We start from the raw sequence: 16,082 nt of genomic DNA on the forward strand, positions 1-16,082 counted from the left end.
TCAGGGGTCCCTTTACCTTTACTTTAAGGATGTTTAATGAAGGTGCCAGGTGAACCTCTCTGGGGAGAGCATTCGACAAATAGGGAGCCACCGCAGAAAAGGCCCCGTTCTCGTGTTGCTGCCCTCTAGCCCTCTCATTGAGGAGACACATGAAGAAGAACCTCAGAGGATGACCACAGGGACTGGGAAGAGGCGGTCCTTGAGGTATTGCAGTCCTGAGCCATTTAAGGCTTTATAGGTCAAAACCAGCACTTTGAATTGGGCCTGGAGACCAACTGGTAGCCAGTGCAGTCGGACCAGGATCAGTGTAATATGCTCAGACCATCTTGCCTTGGTGAGCATCCTGGTTGCTGAATTCTGCCCCAGCCGAAGTTCCTGAACTGTCTTCAAGGCAGCCCCATGTATAATGCATTGCAGTAATCTAACCTTGAAGCTTGACAACAGTAGTTAGGCAGTCCCTGTCCAAACAGGGGCGTAGCCTGGCCACCAGCCGAAGCTGATGGAAGGCACTCTGGGCCACTGAGGCCACCTGAGTCTCGAGCGACAGCAAAAGAGCCAGGAACACCCCCAAGCTCCGAACCCGCTCCGTCAGAGGGAGAGTAACCTCATCAACACCCTAGAGGTCCCGGGCCCTAAGGAAGTCAGATTAGCCTCAACCAGAGCCAGGGCCTTTTCAACACTGGCTCCAGCCTGGTGGAACGCTCTGTCTCATGAGACCAGGGCCCTGCAGGATCTGATTTCTTTCCGCAGGGCCTGTAAGACGGAGTTGTTCTGCCTGGCCTTTGGCTTGGAATCAACCCGTTCCCCTCCCCCTCTTTCCTTTCTCCTTCTGTGATGGAACCCCTATTTGGGGACTTCCCTGGCTTTTTTCTGGCCCACGTAGGACCAGTCTGGATAGTTGGCCTTGGTGAAGACTTGACGTTTTCATCCCCCCAAAAGTTTTTGAGTTTCTGCTGAAACAAGGCTGCATTTTAATGTTGCATTTTAATCTTGTTTTTAAGTTTTATTTCAATCAATTGTTTTTATACCTGGTGTTAGCCGCCCTGAGCCCGGTCTTGGCTGGGGAGGGCGGGGTATAAATAAAATTTATTTTTATTATTACCCTCCGAAGCAGCAGAAACGACAGGATCTTCCACGGGACAGCCCATCTTTGAAGATGGCTATCATGTCATATCACACCCTGAAGTCTAAGGGCCAATTCCCTGGGGAATAATGTCTCTTCCTGGAAGTTCTTCATGCCGTAATTAACAAGGCTGGCTAAATCACAGAGCTTGCTCCTCAATTACCTTCATTAACTGCAGCACCGCTGTTTGAACACAGAAACGTTCACAGCCTGGAAAAGAGAAGACTCAAGGGAGATAGGATAGCCATCTTCAAATTCCTCAAGGGCTGTCACATGGAAGATAGTGCAAGCTTGTTTTCTCCTGCTCTGTAGGGTTGGACTCGAACCCGTGGCTCCAAGTTACAAGTAGGGAGATTCCGACTGAACATACGCAGAAACTTTCTGACAGCAAGAGCTGTTTGACAGTGGAACGGACTCCCTTGGGAGGTTGTGAATTCTCCTTCCTTGGAGGTTTTTAAGCAGAGGTTGGGTGGCCATCTGTCAGGGATGCTTTAGCTGAGATCCCTGCCTTGCAGTGGGTTGGACTAGATGACCCCTGGGTCCCTTCCAACTCTTAAGATTCTATGATTACATGAACATATCTCCATTCAACTGCTGCTTCTTTCATCTTAGATATTTCCATCGTATTAGTTCCTTTCTCCACCCCACCCCAACCACAGACCTTTCCCTCTTATTTCCTGTAAGTTCTGGGTCTTGGGGACCTTGTCTCGGTGATCACGTCCCTCCCTATGAGCTATGGGGAGAGTGGGGGTGTTATTTCCTAACCTTGGATCCTAGAACAATAGGCAAGTAGGATCCTAGAATGCGACAACGGATTGGCTTGCAGGAAAAGACCAATCAGGCTCCAGGAGGAAGTTAATCAGCCTATTAGGCTGGTAGGATCGTAGAATGCGACAACGGATTGGCCTGCAGGAAAAGACCAATCAGGCTCCAGGACGGAAGCAGAATCAACCAATCAGATGGGACTCATTGTGTAAATAATGTATATAAAAGTCTGAGGTTTGGGGGGCAATTCAGTCACTGTTTTACATGCTGCAACAAAGAGCATGAAATCACTACAGGATTCCGAGTATATTTCAAGGACATTAGTCATCTTGCCGTGGTCTCAGGAAGGGAATTGCCCAATCTGCTTGGATTCAGGATTCAAGCAGTGTCTGATCTTCCCTTGAAACCCCATGGAAGGCGAGAGCAAGACTCTCAAGACGATGGCTCAGAAGTCGAAAGCAATGGATGGGGTGTTTGGGAAGGGTGGGGTCCCCAAGGCTGACTTACCTTCCTGTTTGATTTGTTTACGAAAGGGCAGAAGCGAGAGGTTCCTAAAGAGGAAGACCTGAGCGGAATGAGAGGTTAAATGCCACTGGGTTCGCTTAAAATATCTGGATTTGTTTTACGTGCTTTTAAATAGTGTGTGTGTGTATGTGTGTGTGTGTGACACTTAATCCCTACTGCAACATAGTGTGCCAACTCGCTTACTTAGATTTCCAAACATTCTCCCTGAATGCTGAGGACTGGGTAATAACAATGCATTGAAATAACCAGACTGATCCAGTTTACATTGATTACACCCCCTCCAATATTTCTCCGATGAAAATAGGGACGTCCCATTCCATACCCTCCAACATTTCTCCGATGAAAATAGGGACGTCCTATTCCATACCCTCCAACATTTCTCCAGTGAAAATAGGGAGGTCCTATTCCATACCCTCCAACATTTCTCCAGTGAAAATAGGGACGTCCTATTCCATACCCTCCAACATTTCTCCAGTGAAAATAGGGACGTCCTATTCCATACCCTCCAACATTTATCCAGTGAAAATAGGGACGTCCTATTCCATACCCTCCAACATTTCTCCAGTGAAAATAGGGACGTCCTATTCCATACCCTCCAACATTTCTCCAATGAAAATAGGGACGTCCTATTCCATACCCTCCAACATTTCTCCAATGAAAATAGGGACGTCCTATTCCATACCCTCCAACATTTCTCCAATGAAAATAGGGACGTCCCATTCCATACCTTCCAACATTTCTCTGACGAAATCAGGGACGTCTGAAGGAAAAGGAGGACATTCTGGGATTAAATCAGAAACCGGGGTGGCTTATGTAATAGGGACGCTTGGAGGGTCTGTGGTCAGTATGTGTGCAATTGGGATTCTGTGCCCATTATCACCCACAGATGTGGTCTATCCCTTTGGATGGGATGTGTCACATTTTGACAAATACCCAGCCATGCTCTGTGTGCAGCCAGAAGCTGGATCGGGACCAAAGACTGTGAACTAGCAAACAGGGCTACGCCGGCTTAAGCAGACTGTTTTCAGGATTGCCTGCCAGGGGGAACTCAGAGAGCTATTTAAAACAATGCCCCCCCAAAAAAAACCCCACACGCCAGCTTGAGTTGAAAGAAATATTAAATGTTTTAGTTTATTTGGAACAGTAAAGACAGAGGGAGCTCACGGTGAACCCTTTGCAGCACCCGAAACAGTCTCTTCATCCTTCCATACGCCTGGCAGGAAGAATTTTTGTTGAGAAAGATGGAACGAAAACCTCTGATGTTTTGGTGAACGTTGCACACATCTGTTTGGTTTTCTTTGTAAATCTCCAGCCCTGTGAACAAAGAGACTTCGGCTTTGTTCTCAGTGAGGGAGTTAACCCGTGTCTGGACGAGACAGCTGAAGGCCGCAAGTTGGAGGGGTTCGCGTGAACGAGGGAGAGAAAATTATCTCCATGGAAAACCAGCGTGTCAGAGAGGAAGGCAAGGCCACAGCACTTCCCCCCTGACGCGCAAGTTTTCTATGGGATATGTTTGAAGGAAAGTGAGGTCCCACCTGCAGTCTGAAGTGGGGAAGCCCCAGGCACAGATTTACTGTGGCCCTGAGAATCCTCCTCAAGGCCAGAGGACGAAGAAGACATGGAAAAGAGAACACAGGCATGGGACTGAGAATGTCAGGGCATGCCTGGGAGAACCTCCATGCTGCCCTCACTTCTTTTTCTTCTTTGACTTCTCGTCTTTCGCAGCCTTCTGCGCCGCCTTCTGCGCCTTCTTCTCCGCCTTCTTCTCCTTCTCCCTCTCCTTCTCCCTCTCCTTCTCCTTCTCCCTCTCCTCCTTCTCCTTCTCCTTAATCTGAGCCTCCAATATTAACTCCTTCAGCTTCTTCTGCTTGCTGGCCTTCCTCCCATCAGGGCTGTAGGGTGGCGGGTAAGGGGCAGGCGGGTTGAGCAACAAGGCCTTCTTCTGGAGCCGGAGCTGAAGGATTTCAAAGGTGGCCTGGATCTCATTCTGGATGACATCGTGCAAACTCTGGACCTGGGCCTTAATCGCTTCTCGGACAAGAGACATCAGAGTCTGGAAAACAAACACAGGGCATTGTGGCTACTGACGTTGCTGCTAGACTTAGAATGAACCTTGGGCTTGCTGCCTGGGCTTCCAAAATGGTTACCTAGCACAGCAAGGTCGTTTGAGGTTGTTGAGCATGTCAAACTCAACCTCAAATCGTTATTGGCATATACAGTGGTACCTCGGGTTACAGACGCTTCAGGTTACAGATAAGAATAAGAAGAATAAGAATATCTTCGGGGACAACGAAATTACTTGACTGCTCCATAAAAACACTAATTAAACAATACAATATAATACAGCAAGGGAGATTCGATGACTTTCAAAGTCCGGGCTTCCCATTCAGGGCCGAGATCGCTCTGGAAAAGAAGCTGTTCTTAAGACGACTCGTTCTTGTCTTCATCGACCTGTATCTCCGTCCCGATGGCAAGAGCTCGAAGAGACAGTGACCAGGATGCGATGGATCTTTTACTATGTCCAGTGCCTTCCTATGGCACCTTGTGGTATAAATCTGCTCTAAGGTGGAGAGTGGGCAGCCAACAATGCTCTCTGCTGCCTTAACAACCCTACACAACCCCATCCTGTCCTGGGCAGTGCAGCTTCTGTACCACACACATAAGCCATAAGCTCTCAATGCTTCAGGTTAGAAACGCTTCAGGGTACAGACTCCGCTAACCCAGAAATAGTACCTCAGGTTAAGAACTTTGCTTCAGGATGAGAACAGAAATCGCGTGGTGGTGGCAGCGGGAGACCCCATTAGCTAAAGTGGTGCTTCAGGTTAAGAACAGTTTCAGGTTGAGAACGGACCTCCAGAACGAATTAAGTTCTTAACCCGAGGTACCACAAAATTCTGAAAGCTTCAGTACAATAAAATCACCCGGCAAAATCGGCACCTAACAATTAAAACGCTGTGGTATAGCATTCGCAAATTCTCATTGCATGTTGCAGAAACTTGGCAACCATCTCCATCTTAACGTGTTCTCCAAGATGTGGAAAAAGGAAAAATGGGACATTTCCAGATCAATTCAGAAACTAGGACGGCTTCTGTGATTCTGGGACTTTCCCTGGAAAATCGGGACACTTGGAGGGTATGCCCCCCCTTTTCGCTGTTAAAATTAGATTCCCACACCTGCTTGTAAAACACATGCATCGTAAACAAACATGGCCGCCGCCAGCCGCCATGTTTGCCCCCGATATTTGCAAGGCCTGCCGCTTCTCAGCGACTAGCTCTGCAAAGGTTTTGACCTTGCGCGTTCCGAGAAGCCAGGGTGGGGCTTGGGAACTGGCAAGCAGGCCGGGGAGGGGCCGGGGAGAGAGTGTGGGGGCCAATGTGGGTCAGGGAGGCAACGTTTGTGATACTTGTCAGCAGAAGCCGTCAGGCAGCTGTGAGGACTGGCCTCTCGCCAAGCTCCCAGGAGCTGATCGAGGTTGGAGGAGAGCCATCGGATCTTGAGGACGTCCACGGCAGCGGGACCCAATCCGAGGAACCGGGAAGGATGGGTGCTGGGGTCCCCCCCCCCCCGTTTGCGCACAGGGTGGTATGCTGAACAACCCACTGAGCGCTCCAGGATAGACGTCTCGGCTCGAGTTCAAAAGGTGACATTCTCTGAACTCACCCGCGGCCGTTGCTGGCAGCGCGTTGAGGAGCACACGTGTAAGCATTAATTGCCAATTAATTCCACTCCGTAGATGGGCTGGCAGTAATAGTAAAAACACGTCAGAGTTTCATTTGGTTTCCTCAAACAGTGCGCTCCCAGGCAGGGAAGCAAGTCTCGGCAAGGAGGAGATTTTCCATCTCGAGGGCGATAAGACGCGTCGCAGCTTGATTATGCAGATCAGGGCTGGGGGGGAAGTTTTGGACGAGGCAGCCACAGATGTAACTCTGAGGTGCTGTCAACAGGCTGCCGGAACCGGGAGACCCAAAGGCCGTAGTTTTGCAGCGAGTGGAACCTGTGGTGAAAACTGGGATCGATGTGCTAGATCCCAAAGTGGGCAGAACCACACCCTGGGGGCCGGTGGGATTACCTAGGGGGGTGCAACAAGGCAAGGGGAAAACAGGGAGATGCTGGAGATTTGAATCAGGGTGCCAACGGCCACTAACCCCTACTGCTAGAGGCAGTGAGCTCCTGAACCCCAGTTGCCAGGGACTGAAGTGTCAAGTTCCAGATGTTACTATTAGCATAAAGGGGTGGCACTCTGGGTTAAACCACAGAGCCTAGGACTTGCTGATAAGAAGGTCGGCGGTTCGAACCCCCGCGACGGTGTGAGCTCCCGTTGCTCGGTCCCAGCTCCTGCCAAGCTAGCAGTTCGAAAGCATGTCAAAGTGCAAGTAGATAAATAGGTACCGCTCCAGCGGGAAGGTAAACGGCGTTTCCGTGCACTGCTCTGGTTCACCAGAAGCGGCTTAGTCATGCTGGCCACATGACCCGGAAGCTGTACGCCGGCTCCCTCGGCCAGTAAAGCGAGATGAGTGCCGCAACCCCAGAGTCAGTCATGACTGGACCTAATGGTCAGGGGTCCCTTTACCTTCCCACCAGAGCAGTACCTATTTATCTACTTGCACTTTGACGTGCTTTCGAACTGCTAGGTTGGCAGGAGCAGGGACTGAGCAACAGGAGCTTACCCCGTCATGGGGATTCGAACCGCTGACCTTCTGATCTGCAAGTCCTAGGCTCTGTGGTTTAGACCACAGCGCCATCCCTTTACTATTAGCATAGAAAGACCTTAACAGCTGGTGGCGACTTTGTGCACAAGATCACCTTATCCCAACAGGTGCTCCCTCAACCGCTTTGATCCGCGGAATTGACACTACTAAAGGTGCCACCCAATACCCTGGCCCTCATTTGCTGGCTCTCGGTCATTTGGTGCACTTTGGAACTCCCAGCCTATTGATCTCAAGCAAGCGCCTTCACCATATTCCTTTTGGTGTCTCCTGAAGGCGTTCCTGTTTAGACAAGCCTACTCAGATGCTTAGAAAGACGGTGTGAATTTCGACCTGCTTTCGTAGTTTTGTATTAAACTATTGGAGGATGGATAGTGGCTAACAGATTGAGGTTGAATCCTGACAAGACAGAAGTACTGCTTTTGGGGGATGGGGGGCAGATGTGGATGACTCCCTGGTCCTGAATGGGGTAACTGTGCCCCTGAAGGACCAGGTGCGCAGCCTGGGAGTCATTCTGGACTCACAGCTGTCCATGGGGGCACAGGTTAATTCTGTGTCCAGGGCAGCTATTTACCAGCTCCATCTGGTACGCAGGATGAGACCCTACCTGCCCACAGACTGTCTCACCAAAGTGGTGCACGCTCACCTCTTTCTCCAGGGTCGCTGTTTGCGTCCGGACGCTCCTGTAGACCTCCTCCAGCATGTTCTCCCTCTCTTTGCACAAGGTTTCCCTGATCCGCACCATTTCGGCCTGCTTTTCCTCCTCCGCCTCAGAGACTGCGGCCAGCTGCTGGTGGTACTTCCAGGCCCTGATTTCCATCCCCCGCCTCAGCGGCAGGGGCTTGGGGGGCGCGTAGACCTCCAGGCTGGCAAAGGTCTGGCAGCGGTCCCTCTCCTGAGCCAGGACGAACTGGTGCAGCCCGTAATGTTTGATGAAGGTGTTGTGGAAGTAATCGCAGACGGCACGCAGGTGGAAGTCCGGAAGAGTCACCCGGAAGGCAGCGAGCTTTTCCTGCAGGAGTTTGATGGCTTGTGAGACGGGCAGACCTGGCGCAGAAGGGAAGAAACTCTTTTTTTGCATTTATACCCCACTTTTTCTCCCCTAAGGGGCTCAAGGCAGTGTGCATGGTTCCTCCCCACCCCCATTTAATCGCCCCCTAATTTTTATTAAATTTTCTTTTTACATTTTAGAATATTCATTTAAACAACCGTTATGTACTGAGTTGAATAGGATCCAAAAGGCAGCCGTCTGATTGGTGCTAGAACAATAGGATTCAGAATGCAGCAGTCTGATTGGTCCTAGAACAATAGGATTCAGAATGCAGCAGTCCGATTGGTCCACAGGAGCCACCCAATCCAGCTCCAGGTGGAAGTATATCCACAACCTGATTGGCTTACAGGTGAATCCCAGAATTAGCCAATCACGTGGGGCCCATTGTGTAAATAATGTATACAAAGCAGACATTCTGGGGGAACTTAATTCCTCCTCACTACTATGAGCTGAATAAAGACGATGAAATCCACTCTCGACTCTGAGTATATTTCAACAACCTTAAAATGTCATTGACTTCCCTTTGTCTCTTTATGTGGTTCATTTTGTGTAATATAAATCTAAAAGCCTTTTAAAACAGTCATATACTACACGTGCATTACAGGGAACCGTTTTAAACTCTCTTCACTTATAGAGTTGTTTTTAATCGCTTTTTACGTGTGTGTTTTCTGTGACGTCGCCTTGAGATATTTCACAGGACGGGATCCTTGAATGGAATCAAATAAACCGACAGTATCCAGATTACGGATTTAATAAATAACATTGTGGTTTTTAATTCCTTTGTGGGGAGCTTAGAGCAGCTTACCTGCGCCTCTCGGGCTGGTTTCTCGGGCTGCAAAGACGACGATTTGATGTTTTGCTTATATTATTCTATTTTTTAAAAATCACTGTGTGTAACTGTGTTAAGGGGTCTGAGGTCACAGCCCCAAGCAGCTCACAATCGGAATTGGGTGCCAGAGAGGCACCCACAAGAAAAAGTGTGTGGGGAAAGGGGCAGGAGGAAATGCAGGGGGAGAGAGAGGATGCGATGACACCCTTTTAGGGGGATCATGACAATGCGTTATACGTAGAGCTGCCTCTGGAGACGGTTTGGAAACTTCATGTTATGTACTGAAGTTTTCACCCTGGGCCAGCAGGGGGATACTTGCATATAAGGAATTGAAAGTGACGTTCAGTGATTGGATAGTTACGGAAAGTTGTTACTGTTGCTTTGTAGTAGAGCTCTATATAAGCAGGCTGGCTGAACCCTTCAGTTCAGTTCTGTTCTGGCCTGTGAATAAACAAGAGCTGCCTGAAGAATCGCTGTGTCGTCTGAGATGTACATCCACAACTTAACACTTCAGCCAGTGCAGATTTCAGCAGCCAGGTTGCTCACCGGAGCAAGATGTTCTGAGCATATTACACCGCTCCTGGTCCAACTGCACTGGCTACTGATTAGTTTCCGGGCCCAATTCAAAGTGCTGGTTTTGACGTAGAAAGCCTTAAACAGCTCAGGACCGCAATACCTCAAGGACTGCCTCTTTCCATATGAACCTACCCAGACCCTGCGATCATCTTCTGAGTCCCTCCTTCGTGTGCCTCCTCCTCTAGAGATCTGGAGGGTGGCAACATGAGAGCAGGGCCTTCTCTGTAGTAGCTCCCTGTCTGTGGAATGCTCTCCCCAGGGAAGTTCGCCTGGCGCCTTCATTATACACCTTAAAAACGTTCCTTTTTAACCAGGCCTTTGGTGGACCTGATTGACATCCTATACCCTTTTAAAATGTGGCTCTTTTGGGGGAGTGGGGGATGTTATTGGGTTGTTGTTTTTATTCTGATTATATATATTGTGATCTTGTCTGTGAACTGCCCTGAGACCTCTGGGTATAGGGCGGTATATAAACTCAAGAAATTAATAATAAAAATAATGACAGAGTACAGTGGTACCTTGCTTCTCAAACTTAATCTGTTCCGGAAGTCCGTTCCAAAACCCAAGCATTCTAAAACCAAGGCGTCCTTTCCCATAGAAAGTAATGCAGAATGGATTAATCTGTTCCAGACTTTTAAAAACAACCCCTTAAAACAGCAATTTAACATGAATTTTACTATCTAAAGAAGCCATTGATCCATAGTCATTGTTTGGATGGGGGGCTTTTATCCATTTCTGCAGTCACACAATCAATCAATCAATCAGTAGCTGAAATGGGTTCCACACAGTCACAAAAACAAGTCACAGAAACGAAGTCACAAGCCACAGTCACAAGTCAGTCCCATAAAATGAACAACAAGTCACAGTCAAAAAAACAGAAAAAGCCACACACAAAAAACCTTGTACTTGTCCTATACATTTTTGCTGACAACAGATTTATTTATACCCTGCCCATCTGAATGGGTTGCCTCCTTGAGAACGTTTGGGGGGTCCTTCACCTGCCTAAAAGAGGCAATCATATCTACGTGAAAACAGCTGCCAGGATGCTCATAAAAATTGGAAAGGGAGAAAAATTCCATCAATGAAAGAATGGCAAATACAAATTTGTGAATATATACATCTGGCAAGACTCACAGCATTCATAAAGGGGACAATCGGACCCAAAATTATTAAAAGACTGGGGATGTGCTAAAGAGTATATGAAAAACATTGTTCTGGAGTAAGTATATCATGTAACGAATGAAGCCTTGCAGGATTAAAGAAAGAGAAAAATGGTGCAAAAAAGTATAAAGACAGAGGTAATCTACATTGTGGACTAGGGTGGTGCTGTGGGTTAAACTACAAAGCCTAGGACTTGCCGATCAGAAGGTCGGCAGTTCGAATCCCCGCGACAGGGTGAGCTCCTGTTGCTCGGTCCCAGCTCCTGCCAACCTAGCAGTTCAAAAGCACGTCAAAGTGCAAGTAGATAAATAGGTACCGCTCTGGTGGAGAGGTAAACAGTGTTTCCGTGCGCTGCTCTGGTTCGCCAGAAGCGGCTTAGTCATGCTGGCCACATGACGCTGGCTCCCTCGGGCAATAAAGCGAGATGAGCGCCGCAACCCCAGAGTCGGCCACGACTGGACCTAATGGTCAGGGGTCCCTTTACCTTTAATCTACATTAGACACAACAATTTAGAAAGAGTAAAAATTTCGAGTTCTTAGAACAAAGGAAGGAAATCAATATGTGTATACATACGTAACGATCAGAATGATGATATGGATTTATTTGTAGAGGTGTTTTTTGTTGTTGTTGTTGTCTGTATGTTTTTTTCTAGTGTTTTGTTTTGTTTTGTTTTGTTTGTTTGTATTGCTTTATTTTGGATTCAATGTTTGTAATTTCTGTTGTAATTTTGCACTGAAGAAAAAAATTAAAAAGGGATCGGGGGGGGAGGCAATGATAAAAGCATTCCTTAAAAAATGCTCGCTGGATTCAGAAAATACAATTAATTACCGGCCAGTTGCTCACGTTCCCTTCTTGGGCATGGACCCTGAGTGTGGGGTTGTGGGTCAGATCCAGGCTCTCTTGGAGGAAACCACTCTTCCAGACCCATTTCAACTGGGGTTTGGGCTTTGACATGGAAATGCCTTTGGTCACCCTGTGTGATGACCTTTGCAGGGAGAAATATGCTGGAGGAGACTCTTGAGAGTCCCATGGACTGCAAGAAGATCAAACCTATCCATTCTGAATGAAATCAGCCCTGAGTGCTCACTGGAAGGACAGATCCTGAAGCTGAGGATCCAATCCTTTGGCCACCCCATAAGAAGAGAAGACTCCCTGGAAATGACCCTGATGTTGGGAAAGATGGAGGGCACAAGGAGAAGGGGACAACAGAGGACGAGATGGCTGGACAGTGTTCTCGAAGCGACCAACATGAGTTTGACGAAACTGCGGGAGGCAGTGGAAGACAGGAGTGCCTGGTGTGCTCTGGTCCATGGGGTCATGAAGAGTCGGACACGACTAAATGACTAAACAACAACAAGTGTCCCTTGAAATCCTGCTCGGTCACTCAGCGGCTGTCAATACCATTGAACATGTTATTTTCCCGGAACGGCTTCCCTGAATTAGGGGTGAGTGGTCCCAATCCTATATGGATGGCCGTCTCCAGAGGGCGGTGCTTAGGGAGTGTTTTTCCGCCCAATGGAGTCTCCGGTGTGGGGTTCCACAGGGTTCCATTTTAACCCCCCCCCTCCTGCTGTTCAACATCCGCATGAAACTGCTGAGTGGGGCCACCTGGAGTCTCGAAGCGCGTTGCCAGCAACACCTTGATGATCCTCAGCTCTGCTTCTCCTTGACACCTGCAGGTGTGGCCGGGGGGGGGGGTGCTAGACTGACATCTGGCCTCAGCAATGGCCTGGACGAGAGCCAAGAAACATTTATGCTCAATCCAGGCAAGAGTGAAGCACTATTAGTGGGTGGCTCCCTAGACAGGATGGGTAGGGTGTGGCCTGCTCCAGATGGGGTTACACTCTCTCTGAAAGAGCAGGGACATAGCTTGTGGCTATTTCTGGATCCACAAAAAAGCTCAGATGACTTTGGTAGGGCAAAGAGCCTTCCATCAGCTTCAGCTGGTGGCCCAGCTACACTCCAATCTGGACGGGCATAGCCCAATTTCTGGTGTCTATGTTCTGGCAGTCTTTGCATTAGTTTACATGGAATCATCATCTTCTTCTTCTTCTTCTTCTTCTTCTTCTTCTTCTTCTTCTTCTTCTTCCTCTTCTTCTTCTTCTTCTTCTTCTTCTTCTTCTTCTTCTTCTTCTTCGGCAATCCCTCAGAGCTGAGTAAGATTGTCTTCCATAAAGGTAAAAGTAAAGAGACCCCTGACCATTAGGTCCAGTCGTGACCGACTCTGGGGTTGCGGTGCTCATCTCGCTTTATTGGCCAAGGGAGCCGGCATACAGCTTCCGGGTCATGTGGCCAGCATGACTAAGCCGCTTCTGGCGAACCAGAGCAGCGCACGGAAACGTCGTTTACCTTCTCGCCGGAGGGGTACCTATTTATCTACTTGCACTTTGACGTGCTTTCGAACTGCTAGGTTGGCAGGAGCAGGGACGGTTTTAACACTGAGCCCATAAGTGACTGTGGAGGCCAATTCTGGATCCACACGTCCTTCCACAGTGGGGACATAGGTTTCTGGGTGAAAGTTGATCCTGGTGAGGGTTTGCCAAGCGTGCCTTCCTCCTAGCACATTTCTCCATTTCATCCTGAGTTCGAGCATCTTCAAAGCCCGTGACACCTTTGGCAAAGGCTGTTCTCCCACTGGAGCGCTCGCAGGCCAGTGTTTCCCAGTTGTCAGTGTTTATACTACATTTTTTTTAGATTTGCCTTGAGAGAGTCTTTAAACCTCTTTTGTTGACCACCAGCATTACGCTTTCCATTTTTTAAGTTCAGAATAGAGTGGTTGCTTTGGAAGACGATCATCAGGCACCCGCCCAACATGACCAGTCCAACTCAGTTGATGTTGAAGAATCATTGCTTTGACACTGGTGATCTTTGATCCTTCCAGTACACTGGCATTAGTTCGCCTGTCTTCCCAAGCGATGTGTACAATTTTTCGGAGACACCGTTGATGGAATCTTTTGAGGAGTTGGAGATGGCGTTTATGGTCCCCGTTTCACAAGCATACAGTAAATGGAATCATAGACCTGTACAGTCAGAAGGGACCCAAAGGGCCATTAAATTCAACCGCCTGCAATGCAGGCAAAACTTTATGCTTGTGCAGAAGACCATGGGGTCTGGTGTGTCAGATGACCCATCTCCATCCCTGGCTGGGAGTGGGACTGGCAGGAAGAATCTTGAACTCCTACCCCCTGCCCGCATTACTCCCAAATATTTCCATCTCTGCAGAAGAACTCGAGGTGTCTCAAGAGGACAGCAGACACCTGGGAGCCAGTATTTGAACAACATAGCAATTAATACTGAGCAATATTTATCTAATGGGATACTACAGCTGACATCATTTATTATCTCTCCCATTTTATATTTAAAGGCTCTTGTCTCAGGGTGGGTGGCGATGAGAGATCCTTGTTCCTTTCGGCTATTGTTTAGAGAGCGACGTTGAGTCAATAAGGTGGAGCTGTAACGATCCCAATAAATATGGATTTGGGATTATATTGGCTGCAGAGAGAAGAAGGCGGCTGCCTTCTGCCCGCAAGGCTCGAAACAAATCAAGAGTTTGAGAAATGGTCTCAAGGCAAACAATGAGACGGTCATTTTCGCAGCTGCTTGTCCCCTGTCCTTAATTTTTTGATGCACTGGTAGCACCAATCATTTCGCTCAACAGGAAAGAGCAGGCAAATGAACCTCTGCTCGTTTTAGATGCCTAACCTAAAGCTTATTTTGTCCACAATCACGAAAAAAGAATAACATTGGAGCACAGATTCCACTAAATGTAAAATACCGCAGCTTCACCAATTTTAGGCTGGCTCAGAAGTTTGGAATATTGCTCTGGTTACCAAGGCTGCGTGCTTTTTGAGAAGTTTTGCTTCAGGGAACAGAATGATTAGATTACTTTAAAACTGATTCTTTGCAACATCGCCGGCGTCCCCAATAGCTGTAGTATTACTTGGAATAACAAGTTTCAGGACGAAACAGCAAAGTGTCTTGTGACACCTGAAAGGCTAGCAAATTTATTATGGCACTTTCATGGGGTTTATGCCTACTTCATCAGATTCATGGGTTGTTATCCTGAATTACACACACAAACACACACAGTTATGGGGTGTGTGCAATTGTACACGGTGGGTTCAGAAGGAAATGAAAGGCAGAAAATTATAGGTGGTGATAATTACCTTATAATAAGAGCCATTAAAAAACAGTTGTTGATAACGCAGACATCTTGGCATCGGTAAACCAATTAAGGCATAAAGTGTGATTAAAATCGATTATGCTGATTCAATACGCAAGGGAACCTCTTGCTCTGCTGCACATCCAATGACTTTATGCTGCAATGTGACTTTGTAGATCCTTAGTTCAGTGACCTTAAGGTCAGCTGCAGAATATTTTGGGAGGCTGAAATGTCCGCTTCCCTGATTATTAGTATTATATAAATTATGAGGGACATGGGTGGCACCATGGTCTAAACCACTGAGCCTCTTGGGCTTGTTGATTGGAAGGTCGGAGGTTCGAATCCCCGCGACGGGGTGAGCTCCCGTTGCTTTGTCCCAGCTCCTGCCAACCTAACAGTTCGAAAGCATACTGGTGCAAGTAGATTAATAGGAACCGCTGCGGCAGGAAGGTAAATGGTGTTTCCGAGCAGTCTGGTTTCCGTCACAGTGTCCCGTTGCACCAGAAGCGGTTTAGTCCTGCTGGCCACATGACCCAGAAAGCTGTCTGTGGACAAACGCCAGCTCCCTTGGCCTGAAAGCAAGATGAGCGCCACAACCCCATAGTCGCCTTTAACTGGACTTAACCGCCCAGGGGTCTTGCCTTTACCTTTACCTATTTAGTGGAACCTCTACCTACGACCATAATCCACCTGGAGGTCCGCTGGAGGTCAAAACAGGTCGCTGGGAGAGGTGCCATTGTGTGTAGGCACGGGCGGCGATTGCCGCTCCTGCGCATGCGCGACCAGCAGCAAACCCACCGGTTACTTCCGGGATTGCAGCGGACGTTGGGCGAAATGGACACAAGTGTCCAGGAGTCCTTTACCTTTCTTTTTTTTAACCTTATAAATAATTTTATTACATTCGCATACCCCCCTTCATCCGAAGATCCTGGGGCAGTTCACAACAGAAAAAGCTGTGTTGTTTTAATTTGTGTGAGCCACCTTGAGTCCTGGTCTTGGGGAAATGCAAGATACAAAAAGATATCTCAGGAGTGGAGCTCCTAAGGAGGTTGGGTGGTGCCTTGCACCACTGGTGGAGAAAGGAGGGTGCGGTGGGGGGTGGTCCGCCCCGTGTGTCATCCCTGAAGGGGGTGACATCGCCACCGCACCCCTGGGACACGTGCCGGCACACGCCCATGGGATG

At 48.3% G+C, this 16,082-nt stretch overlaps 1 protein-coding gene across 2 annotated transcripts in view; it reads right to left on the reverse strand.

Moving 5' to 3' along the window:
- Positions 1 to 3,518: 3,518 nt before the first annotated feature.
- The window catches only part of LOC308584083 (uncharacterized protein C8orf74), a 47,261-nt gene continuing 34,697 nt past the window's right edge, over positions 3,519 to 16,082 (reverse strand). For both annotated transcript variants that reach the window (XM_081188777.1, XM_081188778.1), the window contains exons 3-4: positions 7,766 to 8,166; positions 3,519 to 4,466 (exon numbers count right to left, since the gene is read on the reverse strand). In XM_081188777.1, coding sequence (XP_081044903.1) covers positions 4,101 to 4,466; positions 7,766 to 8,166 — 767 coding nt within the window. In that variant the 3' untranslated portion in view covers positions 3,519 to 4,100. The remainder of the gene's footprint in view (positions 4,467 to 7,765; positions 8,167 to 16,082) is intronic.

Source organism: Podarcis bocagei, assembly GCF_964188305.1.
Source record: "Podarcis bocagei genome assembly, chromosome: 3".
Lineage (NCBI taxonomy): Eukaryota > Metazoa > Chordata > Lepidosauria > Squamata > Lacertidae > Podarcis > Podarcis bocagei.